General features: G+C 39.9%; 1 protein-coding gene across 2 annotated transcripts in view; it reads left to right on the top strand.

Annotated features, from left to right (window-relative positions):
• SNX24 (sorting nexin 24) overlaps positions 1-22,136 on the top strand; it is a 93,615-nt gene that overhangs the window by 25,983 nt on the left and 45,496 nt on the right. The window contains exon 2 of one of the 2 annotated variants that reach the window (XM_068666498.1): positions 21,419-21,502. The exons of the other annotated variant lie outside the window; for it this stretch is intronic. Coding sequence (XP_068522599.1) covers positions 21,419-21,502 — 84 coding nt within the window. The remainder of the gene's footprint in view (positions 1-21,418; positions 21,503-22,136) is intronic. 2 annotated transcript variants of the gene reach the window in all.

Below are 22,136 nucleotides of genomic sequence, written 5' to 3'. Positions count from 1 at the left end.
AGTCTCACTGATGCATCCTTCTACTCTTCCTCTCCTGGCCACTGGCAAAACTGCGTAGAATACAAGGGTGTTTTGTTTTCTTTGTGTCATAGCATGCATGTGGACATGTGTCTGTAATGAACTAGCTGTCCTATCTAGTTTAGACTTCACTGCCTGCATGGTATTGTAATTTTTTTAATGTTCAGTGTCTTACCCATGACACTGAAGCATGAGTTGTGTGAAGAAAAGCTTGAGAATTCAGATTTGCAGCCAACTTTGAGTGTTTGTCGTGTGGCCGGTTCTCTTACACTGGAGATTTGGTCTTCACCAGTCATTTATTGTACTGCCCGGTGTCTACCATGTCCAGGCTGATACAAGTCAGAATTCCCATTGACTTCTAGAGTCCTTGGTTTAGGCTTTCAGGACGCGTATCACCTCCACATCTCCAAGGGTTTTCTTACAGGACTTCCCAACAGTAGCTCTCATCAGCTGGGAAACCTACACTAGGTCTTCTAAGGGAGGCGTGAATCTAGATTTTAAGATAGCCAAGGAGGAACACTGTAAATTAACTGCTTCCCTGTTTTTCTCAGATGTCAGGTCTTACCTCTGCTTGTCCGTTATATTGTTAATTATTTGGTGTGACTTAGCCATTCCTTGCATATAACAAAAAGCTATGTGCTCATCTTCCATTACGGATTATGTTTGCAACAAGTGCAATGGGAAGTAAAGCAGGCAATGCTAAATCAGTAATTGCTACCCTGCCAGCATGCCTAAATTCATTTGCTGAATATGACAAACCTATGAGTCTTGAGATGGAAGGGAGACTGCTAAAGGTTTTCTATGTGTAGGCTGTTTATTTTAAATCAGAAAATGATTCTGATCTGACTTCTTGTCTTGATCTGGCTCATCAGCTCACTCAGGGGCAGTATTGTTGCTTTGCAAATGAGAAATGTTCCTGTGTTTCTAGCACATAAAATGACCAAAATGATGTAAACAATGTTAGGGTGCATAGAACATTGCCACAAAAACGGAGTAGTGTCAAGGTATAGCTACTAAATGGGACTCTGTTGTCTGATCTCATACTGGCCACTTTTTGTGGGGAAGAAAGGGAGAAGAGTGACTTGGGTGGGAGGAGGAAATCGTTACGTAGAAGGAAATTATTTTGGCTGCAGTCTTGTGTTTCTGGACACACATGTCCATTCCATGCTAGCTTCTTTTCACACATGTCCATTCCATGCTAGATTCTTGAGATCGTCAATAGACAATCTATTGACGATCGTCAATAGACGATCTCAAGAAGCTAGCATGAGGTCTGTGATGCATTGTAGTGCTTTCCTGTGCTTTAAGATACTCTTTAGTGACTTTAAATATATCTATTTTGTGACTTTTTAGTAGATTTTAAATGAGTCTACTGTGTATTTTTTAAAATTTATTTTACAAAATCACCTTTGTTTTATTTGGAATATTTGACTACCAGTACTGGCAAGTACGAATACAGATATCATAATCCAGTATAACCTCTCTAAATATCGTAACCTCCAGAATACCTTGAAAATCTCCAAATGAAGATTGGAAAATTCCACTTTCCCATCATTCACAATCTCACTCTCAACTTATTATGCTTTTAAATTTTTTTTTCTAGACCTTTTTCTGCAACAGTTCTGAAATACTCTTGCAATCCTAAATATACTGCAGTGATACAAAGATTTGGGATAACAGACAATTGTGTAGTTGCCCCGAATATGTTCTGATTATATCAATTTTCCATATCCATATTCTGTTTTTTCTCTGTGTATTGTATGTATCAAAATAAACAAATGGTCATATATATATATTTTTTTATTTACAGATTTTGCAGTGTTTCTGTCACTTCAACTTCTTGTTCCTTATTAAGACTTCAGAGATACAAACCAGTAGCTCAGTAATTGCTTTCTTGAATCTGCCTTTAATAATTACATTTAGTAAAGCTGTATCGAAAATTAGAAAGGCAGAGACTAATGGAAAACTAGATTTTTCACTGAATTAGAAAGCAAGACAATCCATATATTGACAACATTTCAAGTTGAAACAGATCAGGAAAACTGTTTTGGACTGTCTGTGCAAAGAGGCAAACACAGGCCTGATGTGCAGTGGCATCTGCATTTTATACAGCCAGAGAAACTATAAGAGATTTCATGTAAATAGGTGTCTTGAGAGGGGACAGTACAAATCTGATTTGGAAGCAAGTCACTTGAGGTTTTTTTAGTCAAAGAAGTTCTTTTTTCTTAGCACTAACAAAAAGTCAAGAAAGTACAACTTTCCACTGATTAAAATACCTTGAAACGCGAATTAGGAGGCAGAGGAAACATGTTTGAAGTTCTTATTTTAGACTGGACCATAATCTGCAGAAGAATGTTTGTTGAGGTTGTTATGACAGCGCTATGAGCCAGTCTGCATGAAGGGGGTAGAAGAGAAAAGGTATTTGGTCATTGTTAGTTTATTACTGAGACTTCTCACCAGAAATCTAAGGCATTTGAATTCCTATGTTAAGAAGAAGCAAAACCATTAAAACTGTTTTCAGGCTTCTATTCCTGATATGTTTAATATTTTAGATGCCTCTTATTATCACAAGCAAGCAATTTATTTACTTGTTTATTAAGCACAGTGTTTCCAGTAATGACTTGATGTTTGTGGTTATAGTGCTACTTTCAAATTTAAGAAGCAGGGGGGAACGCTCTTTACAACGTATACAGATCTTGCACTGTAAATAGATCATCCATTATTAGTTGTATTTAAAAGCTTGTGGTTAGAAGATTTATATTTTAAGAGAGGTTTCTTTTCTGCTCTGTCACCACAAGCTTTCCTTTTCCATGTAGGTATCTGAGCTGTTGTGTTGATAAAGGTCATTGAGGTGTCTTTGCATTTTCTGTGGTGTTTTGACCATGCGTTATTTCTGGTGTCCTCTTAATAGACTCTGCCTAGCGAAGGTTATTTTTACATCTTCTGTGTTTCTGGAGACCCTTTTTGCATTTAACTTTGCCTTAATTTCCAATCACATAATATAAAATATTATAATAAATAAATGAAATAAAATATTTATTCAATAAAAACTGTCATTGTATTTTCATGGAACTAGAACAGCTCAGGTTGGAAGAGAACTTGAAAGATCCATGGGTCCAATCTTCTGTGGGAAAAGGGAGCCTGGATGAGATTATCTAACACCCTGCCTGGTCACATCTTGAAAACTGCCAATGATGACTCCACAACGTTCCTGAGGACTTTGTTCCAGTGATGGATTGTCCTCACTGTAAATAATTTCTTTCTTATATCAAGACAAAACCACTTCTGGTGCAGCTCACACTCATTTTCTCTTGTCTTCTCAGCATAAATCCTTGTGAAGAGAAAGCCTCCGTCCTCTTTGTAGCCAACCTTTAAGTACTGGAACAGAGCTGAGCTTCCCCCACACCTCCTCTTCTGCAGGGTGAAAAGACCTAACTCCTTCAGTCTTTTTTTGACAGAGCAGGTTCTGTGGTACTTTGATCATCTTTGTGGCTCTCCTTTGGAGCCTCCCCAGTCTGTCTGTCAAATTGTGGGGACCAGAGCTGGATGCAGTAGTCCAGGTGCTGCCTGACAAGCACTGAGCAGAGTGGGATGATCACATATCTATCTCTACCTGTAACACCTCTGCTGGTGCAGCCCAGCATCCAATTTGCCTTTGTTGCTGCAGCAGCGTGGTGCTGACTCATGTTCATCTTGCTGCCAGCCAGCATCCCCAGGTCCCTTTCACCAAGGCCACACGGCTCCTAGCCCGTACTGGGACCTTTGGTTGTGTCATCCCAGGTGAAGGAGGACCTTGCAGTTCTCTTTGTTAAGCTTCAGGCAGTTCTTGATTGCCCACTTGTGGTTTAACCCAGAAGGCAGCTAAGCACCACACAGCCACTCACTTACCTGCACCCATAGTGGGATGGGGGAGAGGAAAAAAAGGGAAAAAGGGTAAAAGCTCATGGGTTGAGATAAAGACAGCTTAATAGGATAGAAAAGGAAGGGATAATAATAATGATAAAAGAAAATATAAAACGAGTTATGTTCAGTGCTGCAAGTGCTCAAGTTATTTTCAGTGCTGCAAGTTCTCATCACCTGCTGACCATTAGCCAGCCACAGGCCAAGCACTGGTGCTCCCTCTGCAGCCAGCTCTTCCAGTTTCATTATTCAGCGTGACACCACGTAGCACACGACATCTACTGCCTACTGCAGCTGCCAGCCTGCAAAGATAATTCCTTCTAGCAGAATAGCTCTAGATTAGTGTAGGGAAATCAAATTTGCATGAAAGCATTTTATCTCCCCCCTCTTGTTCCATGTCAAAGGTACCAAACCTTCACTATCAGTTACTTTTTTACACCCCCAGCATCCTCACTGGCAGGGCAGCACCAGAAGCTGACGGGTCCTCAGCTTAGTGCAAGCACGGCTCTGCAACAACTATAACATCAGTGTGTTAGCAGCATTATTCTCATCCTAAATCCAAAATGCAGCACAATACCAGCTACTACGATAAAAATTAACTCTATTCCAGCTGAAACCAGGGCACCACTCTGAGCTCATCTGGGCCAAGGTGTAAGATGTCCTCTCCCTTGTGATGTGTTCACCTCACCACTCAGCTTGGTGTCGTCAGCTGATTAATACATATTGGTAATCCAAGAAGCTTCTTAGCCCAGTAGCTTTTTTTTTTAACACTGGGAATACCCTAACAAAGGTTCAAAAGGTAACTAGCAATAATTGGCAATGTGCTATACCGTTCAGTGATAACCATGCAATGGATGAACAGTTGGCTGGCAGGTTCTGATAAATGGGGTTACATTAGGCTGGTGGCCACTCGCTAGTGGGGTTCCCTAGGGCTCCATTATTTGGGCCAGTTCTCTTCCATGTTCTTGGATGCAGGACTCAAATGCATACTGGGTGAGTTTGCAGATGACACTGGATCAGGAAGAGCTGTTGACTCCATTGAGGGCAGAGAGGCTTTGCAGGGAAATCTTGGCAAATTAGAAAGCTGGACAATGCCCAACAATATGAAGTGTAACAAGAACAAATGCCAGATTCTTGGTCCAGCCCACCTTGTCTATACATACAGACTGGGGGAGGAGAGGCTGGAGAGCAGCCCCAAGGAACAGGCTCTGGGGGTTCTGGTTGACAGCAAGTTGACCATGAGCCATCAGCATGCCCTGGCAGCCAGAAGGCTGCTGAACCTTGGGGTGCATCAGGCCCAGCACTGCCAGCTGGTCGGGGGAAGGGGCTGTGCTGCTCTGCTCTGCGCTGCTGCAGCCTCGCCACCAGCACTGTGTGCAGTTCTGGGCACCACGTAAAAATGTTATAGAGCCTCCAAAGGAGGGCTATGAAGTTGGTGAAGGGTCCAGAGGGCAAGGCATATGAGGAGTGGCTGAAGTCCCTTGATTTGTTTAATCTAGGGCAGAGCAGACTAAGGAGAGGTCTCATGGTGGTGTTAGGAAAAGGTTCTGCACCCCGAGGGTGGTCAGGCACTGGGACAGACTCCCCAGGGCAGTGGTTGGGGCACCAAGCTGCCGCAGTTCAAGAAGTGTTTGGACAATGCTCTCAGACATAGGGTCTAATTTTGGGGTGGTGCTGTGTGGAGCCAGGACTTGGACTTGGTGATCCTTGTGGGCCCCTTCCAACTTCAGTGATTCTGTGAACAACAAAGAAAGTATTGTCAGATAACCACCAATCTGAGAAATTTCTCCCTTGTTTATAAGACGTGTAAAAATGGTATGTTAATGTTATCCTCATTCAGAATGGAAATAATGAATGTGTAAGAAAGCAGTGCCAGTTACAGAAGAGATGGGAAGAACCACAAAAGTGAGGCATGTCTGCAATTTCCTTGTGATTGTTCTGAATTGCCATTTGAGCAAACCAGTGTTATTTGTAGTTAAGAAAGGATTTTGTAGAATGTGAATAAGCTACTCTTTGAACAGTGACTTCTGGATGTGTCTTCTTTTTCTGTACCTAGTGGCAAAGATGAAAGGTTCTTAGAAAGAAAACTGATGTTGAAACGAATGGGAATATCTGTTGTCTCCATGATATATCACCAGCAAACAGCTCAGCACCACCCAGCCGCTTGCTCACTCTCCCAGGTGGCATGGGGAAGAGGATCAGAAATGTGAAAGCACAAAAACTCCATGGTTGGGATAAAGACAACTCACTGGGAAAAGCAATAGCCACATGTACAAGTGAAGCAAAACAAGGAACTAATTCGCTGCTTCCCATCGGCAGGCAGGCGTTCAGACCCTCCCAGGAAAGCAGGGCTCAGCACGTGCAATGGTTCCTCAGGCAGACAAATGCCATCACTCTGGTCCCCCTTTCCTCCTTCTTTACCCCAGCTTTTATTGTGCCAGCAGTCCTGGCTGTGTCCCCTCCCAGCTCCCGGTGCACCCCCAGCCTCCTCACTGGCAGGGCAGCACCAGGAGCTGAAACGTCCTTGGCTCTGTGTGAGCACTGCTCTGCAACAACTGACACATCCATGTGTTTTCAGCACTATTTTTTGTGTGTGTTTTCCTGAAATAATTTTATGGCTATTATCTTCTTGTTGTAGACTACAATAATACATCTTATCTTCCTTTAAGACCATTAGAAATGCTGCTGATCTTTACTACCAGAAATATTATGTTCAGCTTCAGTAGGACATTGCACTTGTATGTGAAGTTAATGGTCAAGATCTTGCAAAGCCACCACATAATAAAGGAGTAAGAAAATGTCACCCTTTTAAAACTGCAGCAGGTTTTTTTACTTATACGTCTTACTGAATTGGTTTTTGTTATTTTCTCTGATCTTAAAGAATAATTAGAGGAGTTTGTTCTACTTAAAAATCTTCCACTGAGTTCATTCTGTATTTGTTAGTAATTGCAGTAATTCAGAAGTTTTGAGAAAAATAACTTTTTTCCCTTATATACTTCAAGAATGTTGATTTGCCAGATATGTAGTGTCAACATATCCCAAAAACATTGGCTGCTGCAAAATACTGCATTGGTTCATTGTTCTGCAGGTTAATGTCTTTTTGAGACTTTTTTTCTCTCATGAGGTAGAGGAGCAAAGAGATACCTTTTCACTGAGGAGTCCCCTTCCTCAGGTAGAAAAATCAATACCACACATTGTGGAATAGCTCTTCTATTACCTCCTCCTCCTCTGTAATATACCCTAGAAGGAGGAGCTGAGAAGTGTGGAATCTGTGTGTAGAACAACAGTGGTCCCTGCTGCAGCATGACTTGAAACATGAAATCAGCTAGATGCCAGCACTGGAAGGGTGGAGGAGATGACTTCAGGGGATATTTGGGCTTGTATGTGCACTTGGAAGGGCCTTTTCTTATTTTTTTCTTTTTTTTTTTTTTCTTCCAGATTTTACATGCAATCCTTATTAAGTAGCCTTCCAGAATAATGTTGAAGTGACACAGTAAGAAGTGAGGAATTACAGTTACAGTTTCTCATGTCCTGAAATAGGGACCAATGAAATGGTGTGCACAGTGGTCTGTTTTTGCTGTCTGCATCTGTGTAAGCTTATTGTCTGCATCTGTTCTGGGTCTGCTGCTTCCCTGAGGGCTTGAGCTTTTAACCTTGCGCCTCTGAATCATGCCCAAGTGGGATGCTTGAAGTAGATCTTACTAGAGAAAATCATAAATTGTTTAGCATTACAGAAGCACAATTCCCAAACAGTCCATGGTGTTACCATTCACGTTAATCTTGAAGCCATACTATCCGTACATACAGTTTTCATGTCTTCCCTTGCATTTTTTTAGTTCTTACTTGTGAAGAAGCCTGAAACACATTGTGCTCTGCTCACTTGTTCCCACAGCACCTCCAGTCCTGTGTGTAAGCAAAGTGGACATGCAGTGAAGAAAAGTAATGTGAAACTAAATGCAAATGTGTATGTTCAGAGAAGAAGGATTGCAGTTGTGTGGAAAGCTTAACAGACACCACTGGTGTTTGGGTGCTTAAATTTGCATCCATAGTGTCTGAAGGGTTTCTCCTTTATCTACCTTTTTTTTTTTGTTTTGTTTTGTTTTGTTTTTTTTTGTTTTTTACCCCTGAGAAGGCCACCAGTGTTGAAGGGGAGGGAATATATCATTTGGATAGGTACTGCCCCAGATATATGGCTGGTCGACATGGCGCCTGTCAGGTCCCTGGTATAGACCCCTTGAAAGATAGGTGCCCGAGGTGTTAATCCAAGCTGTGCTACCAGCAGAGGAGGGACGGAGAGGGATAACCATGTGTTATGTTACCAGTAGGTTCCCACAGCAAGCAGATGCAGTGACTTACATTTCTGATGCATACACAACAAAATCTTGCGTTACTGTTGATTTCAGTGATGATTTAATAATGATTTTAATACTTCAGATTAAAAGCCCTTTTTCCTGCTATTCTTTTGCCTGTTTATTTTAACAGTGATGTACTGTGGTCTTTTCAGGTATTGTTCCCACGTGCCATAGCATAAATCCCTGCCCAGTGTCTCTTAAAAAAAATTAAAAATATCCTCCACTCTTTTTTTTTCCTGCTACCTAGTGCCATAATGGCTTCTCTTTTTGGATGAACCACAGAATTTTTTTCTGTAGGCTTGAAATGTAGGTTTGTTGTGGAGATGCTATATACTTTCAGTCTGTGTGTAGGTACTAAAAAACAACAGAGCACTGGCAGTACTGAGGCCAATAGATAATCTGCATAATGTACATACTCTGTGTTTTGTAGGAGTTAGAGTTTTTTCAGAAAGGCATAGGTTGGCCAAAATTGCCTCCTAGCTGTATTCCTGGTCTTCTTGTCCACATCTTGGGGAACTTACTGTAAAATGGTTTGTTTTGTTGATTTGTTTTGTTTCTTTTTCTATTTATTTTTTTATAAATAAATAAAATATGCCTTTCTCTAAATAAAGGACTTAGAGAAACTGGACTGTCTTAGTTGAAACTTTCTAAAAATATTTTCTGTCTGAATCACGTACCTGGTATGGAAAATCTAAGCCCAAAAATTAAAAGTTGGCAAAAGTATAAGTAACTGAGAACAGTCTTGTAATGGAAAGTATTAGATTGTTCTAACTGCTTTTAGCACTGCCAGTAACTCCTGTAATATATTTTATTAAATAAATTCCATCTCACACCCTCTTGATGTTATTGAGCTGCTAATTAAAAATAGCACTATTTTGTGTGAACTGCTGTATGAAACAGGAAGGTGAGGAATCAGCTGATGCAAGGTGAATGTCCCTTCTTTACCTCTCCATATTTCTTATGTGTGAAAAACGTAGGTGGAAGAAAGCTAAGCAGGGACAGAGGCTGTACAGAATGATGAGCAGTTGCTGCCTGGGGCAGTTGGAGATACAATGGCACCTCATATAAAGTGAGGTAGGTTGCATTTTCTCTGCCCCATAAGTAGAGAAGTGGAACTTCCTGTAAACACGTAGAAAAAACAACTTTCACTGCAACTAAAAACTGTAAGTAAACCAAGCAAAGTTTACATTCTTTCTGCAAGGAGGCACCAGATAACTCAAAGCAACACAGCCTTTGAACCAAAAAAAGCACTTGAAGTTATTTATGGCAATGTTTTATGTGGACAAAAAATGCAGAAGTTTTTCTATTCTTTACAAAAGGTGATAACCAGGAAAATAACAAGATTCAATGAGTTTTACACAGGGGGACAGTTTGTGATTGAGTTCATAATAAGGCAAAAAAGAATATTTGAAACCTGAGAATGAGGGAATGAATGATATCTGTACCACATCGGGTCTGTGTAATGCCTTCTTATTGTTATTTGTCCTTATTTTTTTCCTGACAGTACTTCTGAATTTGTGCAACAGGATTTAGAGGCTGTATTTAATTTAAATAGGTGACTTGGTATCCGCAGGTGGTGAACATCCAGATTTTTCTAGAAGAGTGAAACAAAGATGTCTTTCACACCCAAGAGTCAGTGCTTGAAAGGTGACTCACATTTCAGCTTAAAGTTAGTTTGTGGGCATCGTTTTCTCGTAGTGCTGTTTTTAGGAATCTTCTGGCTTTTATTGCTGAAATATTCAAGCCAAGTTAGGTCTTTAGTCTATGTATGCATGGTTATGTCATCTTTTTTTTTTTTTTTTTTTTTGAGAAAAAGACAGTTACCAATTTTTAGACCCGTGAATGATACTTTATGACCAATGCTGCTATGTTGTATTATCTTCAGTTCAAACAACAGTCAGCAATGAAACACGTAGCACAACTTTCAGTCATCTGTTGCCTGTCACTTTGTTCGTGGTGTGCAGTATTTGCACGTTTCCAGCATCAGACTCAATTTATAACTTACTTAAAATCTTTCTGAAATTTGTTGTAAACATAATACTTTATCTGGCTGATACATGTGCAGGCATGTAATTATTCAACGTTTGCCTTACTATCTTTTAAGTGATTGAGAGGCTAGTTACAAATTAACATAATCCTGACTGAATCAATTTTCATTGTCTTTGGAATTATAAATATTTAATTGTATAACCAGTGTTCTCTGATAGGTTATTCAATCTTATATTGCAAAATTGCTGAGAGGATACTTTAATTTTATATATTGTCCCGAATATTGGTTTGTATTAGTATTTCCACTGCCTTTGAATCTATACAATACATTGACATAATTGCACTGGATGTAGTCTCTGTAAGTGGTTCAGATGTTGTCTTTTCTCAGACATCAATGTTTGAGTCAAATTCTGCACTACCCTAACTCTTTCTCTAATGCCAATGCAGTTCTGTCTGAAGAGTCTGTGATTCAGCTACTTGCTGTGTTTATGCTGTAACTCCAAGGAAAGCAGATTAGGAAATGCTTTTCTTTCTTCCCTGTGTTCTTGCAATGTACGCAGGTCAAGATCTGTGCCTGCATCAAGTCTAGAGGGACGTGCTTGCATCCCTCTGAACTTTACACTCATACTGCTCCTTTTTGTGGGATTCCTACACTTCACAAACTGCAGCTCCTGCAGACATACTTGGGACAGAGCTAGCCTGGTCCCCATGGCACTGAGTTTTGTCCAGACTTTGCCAGGAGTTTTGCAGATTGTGCAGTCCTGACTGCTGCTACCGTTCTGTTGCCAGCAGTACCTGAGCTCAGTCTGGCTCAGGAATATCTGTATTCATTGTGACCACAAGGCTCACAGCAACATAAATGCTATTAGCCCCAGCATGTAAGTTCAGAAGCTTAATAATTTGAATTTTAGTTTGGTCCAAGTTTTATTATTTGTTTGGCACTGTTTGTGATGGCTTTTGCCATTTCTTAAGTAGTTGTGCCAAGTTTTTCATTTCTATTCTCTCCACTTTCCTTATACTTGAGGAACTGTTTTGTCTGTAGTTGGATGCATTGATAACCACATCCTGGTAGCTGGTTTCACATCTTCTCTCAGTAGCAGCAGGCTCAGTCCGGTGAGAAATGAAACTGTCTTGCAACTTTTTGAGCTATGTCTTCATCCCACTTTGAATTGCTGTTCAAAAAAGATTTAACTTAGCAAAGGAAACCCTTGATGAGCAGGGTGGCGTTCTTTGATAAATTGACTCCAGAAATGAGTGCTGATGTTTGAAATAGAGTTGTCAGTTGTATGTAAGAATAATACAGATAGCACATCGTAGTGTAAAGAATTAGGGTTCTATTTTGCAAGGCAGAGCAATGCTAGTTTAGTTAAAGTTTGGGTGACTTAGCTTCTTGAAAGGAAGTACATGAAAAAATTGCATACATCCTGTCTGCTCTTCTTTGTTATAGACAGAATAGCATAGGAATCCTCCATTTTGCAGCTGAAGATAGGCAAATTGCAGTAGTTAAACATAGTATATGGAGGATCTTTGCTAAGCTGCACATAAACGTAGAAAAGCAACCTCCTTTGATGACTTCAGCTGCTGCTCTTGAAAAAAGAAATATTTGGATGAGCTACTTATGTTGTCAGATAAACAGTAGAGAATTCGGAGATGGATTACTGCAGAGATCTGAATAAGAAAAGAAGCAAGGTCTGGGTGTACAGTATTTCTTTGCCCTGGTATTTACTTGCCATGAAGCATGTGGGGTTGATTTTTAATAGATCGTGCATACTGGGTATTGTCTTGTTTCTAACTTCATGAAAAAAATAATAGTCTCCTTTCTTGATTCCTGCAAAATGGGGCCTGATGCCTTGCATCCCAGGGTCCTGAAGGAACTGGCTGATGTAGTTACCAAGCCACTCCATCATATTTGAAAAGTCCTGGCAGTCAGGTGAAGTCCATGGTGACTGGGAAAAGAGAAATACCACTCCCATTTTTAAAAAGGGTAGAAAGGAGGACCGGGGAACTACAGTCTGATGAGCCCCACCTCTGTGCCTGGCAAGACCATGGAACAGATCCTCCTGGAAGCAATGACAAGGCACGGGCAGGACAAGGAGGTAATCTGACACAGCCAGCATGGCTTCACCAAGGGCACATTGTGCCTGACCAGTCTGGTGGCCTTCTATGGTGGTGTGACTGCCCCAGTCGACAAGAGAAGACCAACTGATGTCAGCTGCGTGGACTTGTGGACTATGTGGACCATTGTGGCCTTTGACACGGTCCCACATGACATCCTCATCTCCAAATTGGAAAGAGATGGATTTGAAGGGTGGATCATTCAGTGGATAAGGAATTGGCTTGAAAGCTGCACCCAGAGAGTTGTGGTCAATGTCTCTGTGTGGAGGCTGGTGACGAGCAATGTCCCCCAGGGATCTGTACACTAGGATCTGTACCCTCTGGAACCAGTACTGTTTAATATCTTTATCAGTGACATAGACAGTGAGGTTGAGTGAACCCTCAGCAAGTTTGCAGATGACACCAAGCTGAGTGGTGCAGCTGATACACCAGAAGGAAGAGATGCCATCTAAAGGGACCTGGACGGGTGGGCCCATGTGAACCTAATGAGGTTCAACAAGTCCAAGAGCAAGGTGCTGCGCCTGGGTTGGGGTAATCCCAGGCATGAGCACAGACTGGGGGAAGAACTCATTGAGAACAGGTCTGCGGAGAAGGACCTGGGATCCTATGGATGAAAAGCTTGACACAGGTGTTTCTCTAGAGAAGAGAAGACTGAGGTAGGATCTTGTCAATGTGTATAAGTATCTGAAGGGAGGATGCCAAGAGGACAGGCCCAGACTGTTTTCAATGGTGCCCAGTGACAGGACAAGAGACAATGGGCATAAATTGAAGCACAGAAGTTCCGGCTGAATATGAGAAAACAATTTTTTACTGTGTGGGTGGCGGAGCACTGGCACAGGTTGCCCAGAGAGGCTGTGCCATCTCCTGCTCTGGAGATACTCAAAACCTGTCTGGGTGTGGGCCTGTGCAACATACTCTGGGTGACCCTGCTTGGAAGGGGGGTTGTACCAGATGATCTCCAGAGGTCTCTGACAACCTCAGCCATACTGTGATTCTGTGTGTATGGTCTGTTAGAAGAATTCACTGAGAGCAGCCCTGCTGAGGACTGAAGAGCAACTTTTTGCATGGGCAGATGGTGATAGGAGAAGGGGGACTGGTTTTAAACTGAAAGAGATTTAGATCAGATGTTAGGAAGAAATTCTTCCCTCAGAGGGTGGTGAGGCACTGGCACAAGCTGCCCAGAGAAGCTGTGGATGCCCCATCCCTGGAGGTGTTCAAGGCCAGGCTGGATGGGGCTTTGGGCAACATGTTCTAGTGGGAAGTCTCCCTGCCCATGGCAGGAGGGCTGGAAGGGGGTGGTGTTTTAGGTCCCTTCTGATCCAAACCCTTCTGTGATTGTATGAAAATTGAGTTTCTTGCAGCTAGTTGGCTGCAAAGGAGGCACATTTTCATTGTAGTTAGCAGCTCTGTTTTTCCTTGAAAAGTATGAGGATTCTTTATAGAATCTACAGATAAAATGGTAAAGTATTTTGTGACATAATAGAAGGGTCCTTATATTTGATTAATCTTTGAGTTCTTCTGTTTTATGTATATATATTTTTGTCATCAGGGTGGCTTTTTTCAATATTCAAATATTTTATCCCAATGTATTACTTCTACTAGAAAGTTAATCTCTCTTCCATAAAAAGGCTCATGGTTGTTCTATTAGTAGAATACTTCTGATAAGAGACATTGAGATGATCCAGATGAACAAATGTAGCAGAGCAGGCTAATTTTTGTCTGTGTAACTGTAAGCATTAGAGTATGTTAGGAACTTTTTCCTTTTTCAGTAAAAGATCAGGATATTTTTCCTGAAGTTTGATTCAAAGAAAGTTAGTTAAATAGGTGACCACAATGACTAGATTTTAAAAGGATGTCATCTGCATAACAGTTGTGCTCTGTAGGACTAATGAAGAAAAATATTAAAAGCAGGTCAGATCTTGTGGCTTCTTGGTTTGGTTACAAATTAGATTTCCATAGTCAGTGTTTCACTGGCAAGGGAGAGGCTTTTTAGCTTGGAAAGCCAAGTAAGTTATTTTTCAGGAAATGACAAAGAAGTTCCTATGGGATTTTATGAACCATGTGTTTGGAAAAGATTGGTTTAAAGTGGGTTGAAAAAATCAGAAAACTACTTACTCTTGTATGTCAGCTACTCTTTCATTCAACATTGACAGTTCTGCAGAGGCCTCCCTTGAGCTTCCCATTTTGTAGGTGTTAGTTGCACTGGGTCTTGGTATAAATTGTTTTACTACCTCTACCTCTAAACCCTAAGAAATATGACATAAACTTCCTAAAGGCCATCTTCAGAAAGAATACCCCCGAGTCTTACCTATTTATTTATTTATTTCACGTAATTTGTACCAGCAGTGTGCCATTTTATGAGGGGGGGGAGGCCCGTACTGCAAAAGTGGGTAGAATAGGGAGTATAGTTATTTTGTAGCATGAGTGGGAAAGACAAACTACATGCTAAAGGTTGTTGAAGACACTGCAGTCTGGTTGAGGTAGGGTACGGTAACACTGGTAAGTGTTAGTGAAGAGAAATTTTTTTCAGTAAACGTCAAGATTTAACAGGAGTTGTAATTCATTAACGTACTTACCTTCTCAGCATGTTTGTGTAACAGGAGAAAATCTCTTTATTGAATTATATAGCAATAAGGCAGCTTCCCCAGACCAGATGGGGACAGTTAACTTCTTCATATGGTTGTGTGGAATGCACACCTGAAATACTTTAGTGATTGTTCGCTTCTCCGTGATGGTCTTCCTCTGTCACACTCTGGACAAGGAGTGTCTTAATTGCATAATGCCAGGCCTTGATTTCTGTAGTTAATAAAACCAGTTACTTCTTTCTTGGACTGTAACTAATACTTCACATTGTAATTGGGTCTGAAACAGTTTGATTTCAGGTTAACAGGCATCACAGTGTTCAGGGTGCAGGAAAGGGGCAGTCTGTAGGTCTAATACAGCTTTTGAGCAGACCTGGGGTAAAATTGCTATCTGGAAATGTGATGGTTCTGAATCTCTTGGGGCCCTTCCCTGTCAGTGGAACAGCTTTGTTGTGTCGAGCTGTGCCAGTGAAGACGGGCGCAGGGCACGAGGAGCAGTTACCTGGGTCAGCAGAGAGGGGAGGTGCTTGTGAGCCCATCACCTACTGGTGAGGACCAGTGCTTCCAGCATCTGTGCCGTGAACTGCCGGTCATCAGCTGCTGCTTTCTGCCTGCTGGTGGCTGTCAGGAAAACATGGTCTGCACATGTGAGGGCTGCTGCTGGGCAGGAGAGATGATCACTCCCTCTTCCCCAGCACTCTGGCTACTCTCAGTTGCTACTATCTGATCAGTCTCTCCTTTTCCTTTACTTCCTCCAGCAGATATCTTCATCCATCCTTAGGGCCCCAGCAGAACCAGCAAGAGCAAACTCAGCTCTTCAGGGCTGTTCTGCTTCTTTCTTTACTGTCCCAGCTGGTTTCCCAGTTCTGCAGCAGGAAGAGGACCCTTTCCCGACAGGAAAACAGTGCAGGAGTTTGAGTATGGGCTGCTTCTTTAGGATGGGAGCAGCAGTTACTACAGGGAGAAGGAGGAGTTGTGTCTGTAAGCAACTTACCTAAGGCACATAAAGTCTTAAGTCTCAAAAAGTGAGAGTGGAGGGGATAACCAAAGGTTAGACAGTGGATGTGGGAAGGAAGGAAACTACAGTCGGGGGATTGTGGCTGGAGAGGAAAAAGAAATTTCCCTATCCTCAGGTCTCAGTGACCCATGCCAGCCTGACTGCGTGTCCTACACTTGCCCAGCACCCACCACAGAATTTGATTTTGCTGCCCCTCCCTCCCTCCTGAGGATGAAGTCAGAATAAGTTCATTTGTTTTCATTTGTGGGATAGCGAGGTTCGGTTTTATCAAGGCTGCTATGAAGTTTGAGTTGGCTCTGCACACAGTCCTCATCTCCGCCTCTGCGCTGGAGGCATTCAGGGCGTATGGAGCATTGCCACGAGGTGCTTGCACCCATGAGATACCAAACTGCTGCTCCAGCAACATGCAGCTGTGGTCACGGCTGTCGCCCAGCTGCTCTTACTGGTACCAAGGACCATCAGCTGGCCCTTGATCAGTAGGTGGAAAGAGGCTTAAAGTCATCTTTTGATCTTTACTATATGCTGTGGTCTTGTTCTAGTCATAGCACAGCAGAGAATGAAAATGTGCCATTGTCTAACAGTGATGAAACATTAAACATGTGGAAATCCTATTAGTGTTTCATGAACCGTAGCTGTCGTTTCATTTGTCCTGGAATTCCTTCCATATGGCCATGACAAAGGTTTGAGGCTGAGTTTCTTGACACTTTGAATGCATTATCTGTTCCTCAGACAAAAGTCTGTCAGGCATACTGAAACATCTAAAGGGATGTATTTATTTCTGTAAGCAATATATTAAAAAGAATTAGTGTTGGTAAGCTTGGTATTGAGAAGGAAAGGCACAGTACTAGAATTTTCTGGGTTATTCTTTCCCAGTGAACATTAGACGAATGTATCTGTTTTCTGTAAACTTCTCTTTTTCTGCTTCTGGTTTTTGTATCTCCTCATTCTAAAGAAGATTGCCCCCAAACTCTCAGCTGTAATCTTTCAGAAATTTATATAACTTCTATATAACTATTTTTCCATATACGTACACATTATGATAGTGTTAATTTGCAATAAACTATTTAGATAATCTGATTTCCTTGAGTGAATATAAAGATATCATCTGTGTATTTCTTATGTAATAGAAAAAACAACGAGGTATTGCCATGCTAGTTAGTTTTCCTCCCTAATTCTGGACATATTTGTCATTCCTGTCTGTTTTTTGTTAAACTGATCTCTCTATGTTTGTTTGTTTGGACTTTTTTTTTTTTTTTTTTTTTTTTTTGAGATAGTTACTTGGACTGCATATTTTTGCATCAAATTATAAGAGATGGCCATTTACATCATGTAAGCATTTAACATACATAAAAACTGAAGGAAGATAGTATCAGCTTGGTTTTATGCAGTTCTCTACATGCTTTTAGAATATCTAAGGACTTACAGGAAGGCATGAATGGCTCTTGTATGTTTTATTTGCTCCTATTTTGTTCCATTTAAGCTATCTCAGAAATTCACAGTGATGCAATACCAATTATTTGCTCTTATAGAATAGATTTTTGTTATTATGTGATGCTGCTGCTCAAGTGCTGCAGCTTTTGCATCAAGAAGTGTAAGTTATTCCTCATGAAAACAATGGAAAAGGATCATTCACTTGGAGGTTTGTTAATGATCAAAACCTGATAAACACAGGAAAATGGCAAAATCAGGCATATTTGCTGCCAATAAGAAATGAAGTAAATGATTTCCAGTATCTGAATATATTCCATTTCATTGGAACAAAGCGGAGGCAAAGCAGAGAGCCAAAATAGTTCCACCTCCTCCTCCTGCCCAGTCATATTTAAATCTGTTTTGTAGTTGGACCTGAACGTTTTGACTATCTTATTAAAAAAACAAACCAAAACAAAAACTTAAGAATTCTTCTCCAGGAGTTTCCCTCATGGTTTTGATAATTACGAATTTTAATGGCGGTTCTGCAATTTTGGAAAGCAGAAGATCAGAATTATTCAAACTGATTTCTAACCTAAAGATGCTAACCCTGAAAATCATTTGTGTAGGTTAAATTCTGTAAGAGGATTTTGTGCCTTTGTGCAAACATTATTAATAGTTGTTGTGGAAATAACCAAGAAAGGCATTTACAAACAACATTCCTTGTTTTAGCATACTTGTAAAAGAGTTTTCTAATTGATATATTCATGTCTATGGACTTTTGTGTCCTAGTTGGGATGAACTGCAAATCATTCAGTGCAGTGTAATTTCTGGTATTTCACTGACTATGGGAAAACCATTTTACTTGTCTTATTCAGTGATTAATTATTGCATTTTTCATTTAACAAACTGTCACTTATAAAACGTCATATGTCTTTTCAGAGTTATCTTTTCACAGAACATGGACATTTTTACAAGAAAAGTAATTTCCTTGCAGTGTTGCATTTTTTTCCCATAGTTCTTCCGTCTTTATTTTGGCACTTTCATCTATGTTCACCCGTTTCCTTACATTGTTTTTCTGTCAGGGCCTGCAATTGCTCAATTAAATTTGTGAGATTTGTCTATAGCTATTTTGAATCCATGAAGAGATTCTCTCTCTGTTGCAAACGAATGTATCTTGCTGCCTCTCACACACTTGTCTGTGTCTGCAATATGAAATTGCGACACAAACTTAATTCTGTGCATTTAGTTTACTCTTGTGAATTGAAACCTGGTAAACAGTGAGGAGGCAAAACCAGAATTTATGCAGTCTAAATGCAGTCATTTAATAATATAAAGTTCTTAAGCACACACTGTGCTTAAGTTTCTTTGTAAATCAGTTTAGTATTTAAATTCATCTTAAATTGAAAGATTTACAGATTGTCCACTTGATACACTTATTGCTAATTGCTTTACGTTTCTGAAACTTAGGTGCCACCACGAGCATAATTTGCAGGGTAGTTTTTTGTTTTTGAAACAGCAATTTTTGATTCATGATAGATCTGTTGTCTATCTTTGTAAGTTTTGGGTGGCTGCTAAAGCTGAATCCAAGGGCTGTGTGCTCTTGGAGGCAAAGGTAAAGCCTCTTAAAGTTGACAGAACCAAATGAGGGTATAAAGGCAGTAGATTTGTGTTTGTAAAGGTGGCATCATGTAAAAAAAGCATGTCTTCTATGAAAATGATCAGCAAATATGTATATCTTCTTTCTGGCAAAAAATATTGCAAGCAGTACTTGAAACATTGCTAAGATGTAAAAGGAAGCTGAATAAATGCTGCATACTTTTTGCTGTTTTGAAACCATTCCTTTATTTCATTAACCAGTGGTGACATACAGGACACAATAGGTACATGCTTTGAACAGAAGGCCAACTAGGGAATTTTTATTTTCCTTTTACCCCATATTCCAACTATTCTCCTTTATAAAATGACAGATTTATTGTCTCCAGATGGAATGACAATTCTCTAAAGTTGCACACATAACTAAAATCAGAATGGGGCTGCACAAGACAGACTGATTCACAAGGCAGTTACCTGCCAAGGGAGTACTTAAAGGTGAGGCAGGAGCCTCTTAGATTTCTTCAGGTTGCTCAGCAAGCCCGGTAGCCAATGGAAGTGCTTAAATAACATTGGTGCTGAGGTTCTTATCTGACTGAGGTGTGATTGGGTGTTATGAGTTGCTAGCAATTGCCAAAGTTTTAGTATCAGGTTAATACAAAACCAATGTGACACCTTAACTAGGCATTTGCTCATGACTATTTAACTGTTCGTATTCTGTCATCCATTCTTCCTACGAATTATCCTTGCAATGCTTTCAATGCAATATATTTCCTGTGCAATTGAAAGCATTTTGTTCCTTGTGGAACTATTTCTTTCATGCAATGTGTGTAGAATATAAGATGTAAATAATGTTTTCTTCTTATATAATTAGGGTATTAAGTCTGAACTAAATAAAAAAGTTTGCATTGATTTTTCTTTACATGTGATTCTCTTTACAACTCTGAACTTACAATGTATTCCTAAGGGTGCCTTGGAGTTTTTTCACGTGTAGAGGAAAATTGTTAAATAGCCAATAGCTGTTCTCCCAAAATTGTCTAAATAGATAAGGAAAAAAAAATCAATGCACCCAAATAAGGTCATTTGCTCGCAGTGATTAGGACACAGAAATAGTCCTTTTCAAGGAGGTAGAATGTAGCACAAGCTATTTTGATGGATTACAAAGATCTGAACTAATTTTGGTAATGTAAACATTGGTGTGAAATGACTCCAGTCCCATCCATATCATGTTCAAACAAAGGTAGATGCATTTCAGTCTGGATTAAATAAAGTGCTGTCTGTTTCTAATATGGTTTGGCTGGCCTGTGAGAACCATAGCATTTTGACCTGTGTTTGAAAGGCAGGTTCTAGTGGACAACAGAAAGTGTTTATCCAGCATGATTTCTGTGTGTTTGCTCTGATCAATGCTAGTTGGACATATTGTGACAGAGCCCCCCTTTTTTTTCTGCATTCAGGCATAAACACTGTTTGCAAATTCATTTCAAAGTACTTTCATTTGGCCTAAGTCTTGGGTCTTGATGTAATCATCTGTCCTGAACATTGTCTCTAATTTCTCCTGGAAATAATTATTTTCATCATTTTCTGAGCAAAAATGAAAACAACAAGAAAAAAACACAAACTCCTGGATAGACTAGGCACTTTTTTTGTATTGCTTTTCTGCTGATCTTGTCTTCATTTAATAGACCATGTTTTCCTGAGTACTTCAAAATATTTCTCATCACTTGCCCTCAGAAATGACCTTGTGGCCTGAGAATCAAGAAAATGTCATGTTAGTGACTACTAATTAGTGGATCCAGGGAGCTTCTTCTCCTGGCCTTTCAACCTTCCAGAAGCAGCAACAAAAGCTGTCACATGTATCATACAAAGAAAACAAGCATTTGCCGTGTTTTTTTGTATGTGCTTTTTTTTTTTTTTCCCTCTAGGTTATATAGATAGTAGCACAAGCTCAATTGAGGCTATATCTGAATTTGTAGGTTAGCAGACAATTAACTTACAGTATAATGTTTGCATTTTATCTCTTAAACATACAGCTTCTGTTACCTGGCTCTTACTGAATATGTGTTAGCATAGTAGTAGTAGGGAAAGAGAATGAATCGTTATTTCATTTCATTCTATTTTGTTGTTCTTACTATCTTTTATTTTATTTTTCATACTTCCAATTGCATTAAATATTTCTAAAAGGAAATATTTTAACATTTAGTTTTTTTATATACAATATGAAGTCCAAACTGAACTGTCTTTTATCTGTGTTTGTTGAACAACTTGTTAATAGCAAATTAAGGCATAATATCCCTTAAACATTGTTGTACTTCTGCACCTCTTAACATCATGTGTTTTTGGAACCACTATGTTTTGGGCATAATGTGCAGTCACAACCACGTCATAGATCTGTTTGTGCAAACATTAATTTCCTAATTTCCTTTTTATTATTTGTATTTTTTCAGGTCTTTAAAATAGAGGTACTAGTGAGTGGAAGGAAACATTTTGTGGAGAAGAGGTATAGTGAATTCCATGCCCTTCATAAAAAGGTAATTATCTCTTTCTCTATAAAATGTGTCTGTATTTTGCCTTAGTTATGTTTCCCCTCACTTGAAATTGTTAACATTCTTGGTTAAAAACATCTTGTGATTTGTGTCCTGGAAAAGAGTTTTCAATCTACTCAGTTTCTTTTCTACTTCTTGGAAGCCTGAGAGGAGGAAGAAGAAAGAGGGGGGCTCAGAGATGACTTCTGAGATGTTTCTAACTCTCTGTTTTTATTATTGTTTACATTCTGTATTGATAAAATACTCTCTAGTATTTTTTTCTTCTTGCAAAGTCATGAAATACAGCATATTCCCATAGCAAATGAATATGGTTTTGTTTTTTATCCTATTATGCGAATAATTTATATTAGATCTATAAACTGAATTGTTAACATGCTGAGCTAAGGAAACTATTAGTATACACCAGCAAACGAAGCATGAAAAAGACTGAATAGACTGTCTCACTCTGTTGTTCTTCATACAATTAATATAATATAAAATGCCAGCTAAGCCTGCCTACTGTGTCTTCTCAATAAGATATAGAATGGAACTCAGTGCTTTTAAGAGTGGGTATCCAGTAATTGTTCTTAAAATTGTTTAGATCACCATTAAAGGGAAGGTACAATTTCTCCTCTCCAGG

Source organism: Anas acuta, chromosome Z (assembly GCF_963932015.1).
Source record: "Anas acuta chromosome Z, bAnaAcu1.1, whole genome shotgun sequence".
Lineage (NCBI taxonomy): Eukaryota > Metazoa > Chordata > Aves > Anseriformes > Anatidae > Anas > Anas acuta.
Note: the sequence above shows the minus strand (reverse complement) of the source record. Positions and strands in the feature narration are given on the sequence as shown.